Source organism: Anolis carolinensis, chromosome 2 (assembly GCF_035594765.1).
Source record: "Anolis carolinensis isolate JA03-04 chromosome 2, rAnoCar3.1.pri, whole genome shotgun sequence".
NCBI lineage: Eukaryota > Metazoa > Chordata > Lepidosauria > Squamata > Dactyloidae > Anolis > Anolis carolinensis.
In genome coordinates this window covers 146,038,631-146,046,098 of record NC_085842.1, presented here as the reverse complement: position 1 = coordinate 146,046,098, position 7,468 = coordinate 146,038,631, and the positions used below count along the sequence as shown (strand labels likewise).

The 7,468-nt window shown below is 38.4% G+C and overlaps 1 protein-coding gene across 2 annotated transcripts in view; it reads right to left on the bottom strand.

Annotated features, from left to right (window-relative positions):
• Positions 1–924: 924 nt before the first annotated feature.
• The window catches only part of LOC100567767 (protein PET100 homolog, mitochondrial), a 7,954-nt gene continuing 1,410 nt past the window's right edge, over positions 925–7,468 (bottom strand). For both annotated transcript variants that reach the window (XM_003217061.3, XM_016991281.2), the window contains exons 2-4: positions 6,304–6,390; positions 5,769–5,801; positions 925–5,691 (exon numbers count right to left, since the gene is read on the bottom strand). In XM_003217061.3, coding sequence (XP_003217109.1) covers positions 5,614–5,691; positions 5,769–5,801; positions 6,304–6,390 — 198 coding nt within the window. In that variant the 3' untranslated portion in view covers positions 925–5,613. The remainder of the gene's footprint in view (positions 5,692–5,768; positions 5,802–6,303; positions 6,391–7,468) is intronic.

Below are 7,468 nucleotides of genomic sequence, written 5' to 3'. Positions count from 1 at the left end.
CTCTTCTCAGCCTTCTTTTTTCCAAGCTAAACATACCCAGCTCCCTCAGCTATTCCTCATATGGCTTGGTTCCCAAACATTTGATAATTTTGGCACAGGAACACTGGTTGACCACTAGTGTGTGTTGTGGTAATCTCTGAGTGGTTAGACTCAATTTAACCCTCTCTGTGGGAGATTCCACCAAAAATCAGCAGAGTAGCAAAAACAAAGCTTTTAAATGCAGCAATTACTTACACGGGGTGAGCAAGAGAAGCCTTTGACCATTTAGGATTGCAATGGACTGCAGAGTCTCAGTAAAAGTTCAAAAAGTATTTATTCAGGTAAAAATAACTCCATTGTAGATAGAAAGGCTTGGGAGCTGTCTAGTCTACTCTAGACTAGTTTCTAAGGAAAAATAAGAAAGTAAAAATAACAAACATCTAAATAGTTACATCTTGCCAGGAGAGACAGCAAGATGCTTCTTGTTAGCTAGAAGAACAAAGGGAGAAGAGAGAACCAAAATGGTTCCAATCTCATGGTCCAGTTTATTGGGGCCATAAAAGACATTCTGACCAATGAGAAGTTACTGTCCCTAGAGATTCACATTTCTACTAACTTCAAAGTAAGGGATGTGACGTAAACAGGATAGAGTGAAAACACAGTAGAGCCTATCTAGGCATGCTTTGGAAACAGGGAAAGGATTCCCTCAATCTAACTCTATCATCTATCTAACTACATCTAGACTTGAGTAGTCCAGGATAATTCCCAACAGTGTGGTGTAATGGTTTGAGCATTGGACTACAACTCTGGAGACCAGGGTTCAAATCCAGGCTCAGCTTTGGAAACCCACTGGATGATGTCAAGCAAGTCACTCTCTCAGCTTCAGAGGAAGCAAAAGCAAAACCCTCTCTGAACAAATCGTGCCAAGAAAAACGCATGATAGGATAGTGTTAGGGTTGCCATAAGCAACAAGTTTATTGAATGAAAAAAAATAATTAAAATTGTACCTCTGGAAATAAAAGAATATAATTAACATCTGGGGGAAACACTCAGATTTATACATAGAGGAGATGCAGATTCATTTTATGAGGCAGAGATTGACAGGAAATATTAACTCTCTCCATACCCATAGCCAAAACAAATTAACAGCAATTCACTTCACAAATTAGCAAAATAATTTGAGGTACATTAAATCTTCTTGTTGGTATTGTTTACAGGCATGGTAAACAATTATTTCATTTTTCCCTAATTACATACCAGACTGGAACAATCTGTCCCCAAGTATGATCGCAGGCAAATGGCTAAAAAGGTGCATACCTCCTTATTATTCAGCAATGTTGTTGCAAAAAACGAAAATACACAAAGAACTGACGTTTCTGTTTGCTTTAACAGGAAAGTATGACCTTGGCTTTATCAGAAGGTGCTGCTTCAGATAATCCATCTGTCAACATCACACCAATGGATGATTATTTCTCTTTCATCAACCGCATCCATGAGAAGCATTTGGAAGCTGTTACAGGCCAATTAAAAAGCCCAACTTCCAAACATGCCAGTACTCAGGATCCTAGCACCTCTTCCTAAATACCTAGATCTGAAAGACCATCTCTACCAAATTTACCATGCTTGGCTTCAACCTTTCTTCACCCCAGTGCTAGAGACCAGGTTTTCTCCACCCCAAATTTACAAACATATTTTCTATCTAGAGACCTCTCCTGAAATGTATTTGGTTTCTTGCAATTCCATTAAAAGCAGAACTGCAAAAAGTTGCTTCCTGGACCCCAACTCCCAGAATTCCCTGGTCATAATGATGTCTGGGGAAGTTAGCAATTCGGATCTAAAATAAGCAACCGCAAAATAATAGACCACCCTCAAAGCCTTCTCTGAATCTGGAAATACTATTTGTGGGACTAAAACTCCCAGAATCCCTCTGCAAATGTTGCCAACAGGATTCTGGGAGTAAGTCGAAAAACCAACTTTCTGATGCTCTGAACTGAGATTATGATATGGCTTCTCTTCAAGATGTGTTGCCCTTAGAAATAAGCATGTATCTTGTTTCTCTGATCCATCTAGTGTATTAACTTCCCATTAAATATACGTACTTCTACTATATTCACTTCTACCTTTCCTAAGGACTCCCTCTTGACAAGATCTATTTCAATATATAATTGAAATAAAAAAAACCTTTTTCTTATAACTATACGTATAATGGGTGGTTATTTATGTGATGACATCTGAACAGAACTCCATGAAGTATTGATATCTATCATGAACATTATGAAGCTCGAATCTTCTATGCTTTGCATTAAGAATGAGCTGGAACCCTAGTTTAAACACAACATTCGTTTGTTTCATATACACCTTATACACACAGCCTGAAGGTAGAATTTTCAATAATTTTGTGCATGAATCAAAATTTGTTTCACTGAATTATCAGAAAACAAAGCTGCCACCATCCCAGCCATCCATGTAGATATTTGTGGTTATTTGACATCACTGTCATTTCTGACTCTGAATGTATATGCTATCAGGTAAGAAATCAATTCTTACACTTATTAATACATACTTAACAATAAAAAAATATGAGACACAATTAGCACAGTGAAAAATAAAGTGTTCAGGTAATTATGCAGCACAATAGCATCCCTAGAACACAATTTAAACAACTGTAACAAAAAACAATGATAGGAGTTTGGCCTCCACCTACAATGCTGTGTTTTGATTAAAAGTTTACTGAACAATTTTTTAAGGTGAGAAGGAATATCAGTTGAGTAATCTGGAAAGAAATACTCTAGGGACAAGGAGGCATTCTTCTGGATGGCTTTTTGAGCCCCCCCCCCCCCCCCGACATCTGCCTCAATCATAATTTTTTTGTCTTAGAATTCTTTTCAGTTTTACAAACTTTTTGTTTTTACAAATGCTTGCTGCTCAAGGCTTGTCACACATTTTTACCATGTCATTTATAGGCACTTTTTATGCAGTGTTCACTATGTCATCTTCACAATCACTATCACAATCACCCTATTTCAACTATTTCACAGTCAGCCAATGAATGAGCAACAGGACTCTAAATACCAATGCTAAAAACTTCATTACCGACTTCTTCCAACTTACTGATGGGCTTTGCTGTTATGTTTTTTGTATATGCAAGGCCAGGAGTCACTGTTTTCTCATTTGATATATAGCATCCTTCAAATTCATCAGCTTGCTCATCATCAGCACAGACGATAGTTGTGCCAGGCCTGCACAACTGTATTTCTAGTCGCTGTGTTCCAAGCATTGGTAACAACACGCACATCCTTCATACTGAACTCCTGAAAACCTTCCACACCCATGCCTTTGTTCACTGCTGCTAACATGCTGTTCAGGAAAAGGGTTTTATATTTAGTCTTCATTGATCTAAGGATACTCTGATTGCATGGCTGAATTCCTGAAGTCACATTTGAGGGGGGAAATATGGCATGAACATTGTGTTTTATTAGAATTTCAACTAGAGGAAGAGCAGAACAGCTGTTAAGGAATAACAAAATCTTGCAGTCATTGTTCAGTCCAGTTTCCCTGCAGTGAGCATGAGCTGCAGGTACACAATGTTTGTAAAACCAATCAGAAAAAATACCATTGGTGATCCAAGACTTTACGTTAGCATAGTCACGAATTGGTAAATAAGTTACTCCTTCAAAACAGTGAGGATGCAAACTTTTGCCTATCACAAGTTTACACTTGTGCCTGCCTGCTGCATTAGCACAACCCAGCACATTTATTCTATCCTTGACATCCCTAATTCCTATCTCATCAGCTGTTGTCAGTGTCTTCTTGGCGCAATAATGCCCAAACTGTGATGTTTCATCAGCATTATGGACTTGTTTGGGGGTCAGATTTTTATCAGTGATGACCTCGATAAACTTGTCAACAATTTTTTCCGGAGCTTTGTGATCAGATGTTTTACCACCCTGAATCTTTAAAAATGTAATGCCATGCCGTTTCTTAAATTTCTGCAACCAGCCCTTTGAGTATTCACAGTTCCCTTCAATTTTCAGTTCACTGTGATAGATCTTTGCTTGTTTCATGATCAGCATACCATTAAGTGGCAGGTGTTCGGTGCGACGCTGACGGATCCACTCTTTCAATACACGATCAAGATCTTCATTTTTAGCTTTATGTAGTGTTTTTCTATTTTTCATTAACTTTTCTTCATCACTTTCAGCATAGAATTTCAACAGTTTATCCTTCTGTTTCTTTAGATCATATATAGTGGTCATTCCAACACCATATTCTAGTGTAAGGTGTTTCACACTTACACCACTATCCAATTTCTCCAACAGCTTAACTTTCTGCGCTATAGATAAACACAAACGCTTCCTCTTTTTATTGGTAGAGAAAGTCCTGTTGGTCTGCACATGTGCCATTTTATTACACTTTGCGAGTGTGCTTGCGTTCCTCTCCAGATTTGGGTCTTCTTTGTTCGCTACTTGTGTTCTGGGTGAGATGTGAGGGTAGAGAATGAAGATTTGTAAGATGGCCAGAATCCAAGCAAAATGCTTAGTGTAAATCTGTACCTCTCGTTATTGCAGATTCTCTCATTTGTTCTGGTCTTGAATCTCTACCCAGCTTAGTGTCTTTCTCCAGTCTCTTCCTTGGAATTTGTCAGCCACCCACATTCAGCCTACAAACCAGCAGAACCACAACCGTTGCCTTGAAGGAGTGGGTAGGATTTTGGAAGATTTAGTGATCAAGATATTCAGCCTGTAGTTTTAAGTTCTATTCTAATTATGACTGTGGATATTTTTATAGCAACTGTACACTGGGTTGACACTTTCTTGAAGCTATCTCCTAGAACACTTTCTCTTGATCAGTCACTGACTGTTTTTCTTTCCAAATTTGAATAATATTGCCTTTGCTGACAATAAATCTGAACCTCATTTGCTATTTTGATGCCAATGCTCCCACTTCAGAGTTTTTTAGAACTACTTGAAATGATGTAAATATATTTAACAGCATTGTGCCATCAATATTGATCATATTATTATTCACCCACAACCCCAGATAGTTTAAGACACATTAAAAATCACCACTACCAATATAGCTCATGGGAGATTTTTCCCACTGTTTCAGTTTGAGGTACAAAACAGAGGCAAAGCTTGGTTTCTGGTTGCTATGCTGGCAATTGACTTGGCTGGGGTGATGGGGGCAGCCATGGTTGTGGCAGTTGTGCTGATAATGGCTGTATTGCTGGTAAACTATTTCTCATCTAATAATCCAAGTGCACATCAGAAAATACCAGGATATGCACTGCTTCAGTCTTCTTGTGTAGTGCTTTTATTCAAAGTCACTCAATAGGGAGAAGAGTCGAACTGAGGCTAAAATGTCAAAAGCTGTGCACATCAAGAGGCAGGAGGAAATGACAGAAACAGCTGACCATAATCTGTGTCCTCCTCCCACTCTCCAATATTATCCCCAAAGGCTCTAGTCACATACAGAATCATTACTGGGGAATATCATGTAGATCTGTATTGTGAGTCCCTTCATTCTGTCATCACAGTCTTTAGGAAGAACACAATCAGTTTAAACTGAAAAGGACTATAGTGATGGGAAATTTCTTGAAAGTGCTTCAAATTGTAGACAGAACAGGCCACACCATTACTCCTTTGCCATTTGCAGCAGCCGCTCCTCCCGCTTCTTCCTCATGCGCTCTTTGAAGTCTTCTAGCTCTTTTCTCTGCCAAAGAGAGAAATGTCAATTCTACTAGAAATCTGTTATCTAGATAATGCAATTCATTGTTGAGGTACATTTACCTGGTAATCATCTTCAGGTGGATAGATCTCCCTCTGTGGGAAGAAAAGAAATAAGAGTACATTGATAGCCTTGTTTTACATTTCACAAATTAATCTAAAAGTATCTATTCTGGATTATCTCAAATAGAGGAAGGGTTGGGAAGTCAGAATGTTAGGGTTCTCTAAACTTCATCAGTCTGTCACTGTCCCACCTAAGAAAGCAAGTACAAATTACAAAATGCTGTGCTCAGGTGTAAAGCTGAACAGGAAGAAAGAACAGCCATTAGTTATATGAACTATTTCCTGAGATAGAATAGACATTCTGACTCCCATGTTAAAATATTCTTATCCCTCCAAGGGCTTCTTAGAGCCTTGTCAGAGCCAAGCAAGGGTTTCAATGAAAATACAGTAAAAGAACAACAGAGGGGTTTTTTTCCAATTCCAAACTCAACGCTGAAGCCAACAGCACTACCTTAGGACAGAAAGAAAAAACTCCTGGAAATCACTATTCTAGACCACACTTTTACTCCATTTCTAATTGTAGCAGAATACTAACCTTTCGTTTGACTACATATTCTTCAAAATATTCTGCCTGGTTTGAAATCCAGAACATAGCAACAGGGAATGACAGATACAGCATCATCTAGAGAAGAAGGAGACAAGTTAGAAGGCGATAAAGATACACTGGTTATATCAGTCCATAAAGGGGTAACATGCAGTTTCATTAGACTGCATCCAACTTTCTCCATGAGGACAAAATCTCTCCCATCTCTCCTCTTCTGCTAAAGAAACTGGTTAACCCCTATGGAAGAGGGGGAAACATACCAATATTCCTAAACTTCTAAAGGTGCAGTTGTTTCTGCATAAAAGACCACCATCTGATGCCACACATATTAACCACTGGGGCCTGAACCCAATCTGCATTATCCCAGGAGGTGTGACCCCTCTTAAGCAACAAAATTTAAATAATTGTGGGTTATCATTTGGCAATTCATTCAAAGGGTTTACTGCACTTGAGAACAGCCATTCATTTGGCATGACCTTTGTAAAAGGAAGAACCAAATCAGCAAGCAACCAAGGGCAGCAGAAAGCATTGTGCCCAACAGCAAGACAGGCGATAACAAAGCACCATCCTGGGCACTAAATCAAGATTGCATTTTATTTGTCCTAAAATCATGCATATATAGGCAATGCACATATTCCAGACATTCATTTTGTGATTAAATCAGGTCAACTCTAGCAGTCTTGTGGATGCTCCTTTTACATCCTCATCCTGATTATTATATATCTTTCGCTCCCAAATTGAGACTCATAACAGACCACAATTTTAAAGAATACAATATAATTCAAAACCCATCACCCCACAGACAAAGCAACTGGATGGGAAGAGGAGTGTCCAGAACACTCCCACCATAATAAAATAATAATATTCCTTCCCCCCCCCAAAAAAAATTGAGGATCAGCGTATAAAATGAAACTGCAACAATAATATGAGAAAAGAGTTGATATAGAGAGGTCTAGAGGGTGAAGCATATGATATTATGATATCATAATATCATTGTAATTAAATTGGGATAGACCAGAGATCACCTATATCCCCCCTCTTTTTACCCTCCCTATTTTTATTTTTTCCTTTTTTAAAGAGAAGGATGTATAAAAAGAGAGGTGCATATAAAAGCAATGTTACATGGAAATGGAGTGTGTAAATATGAGCACCAATG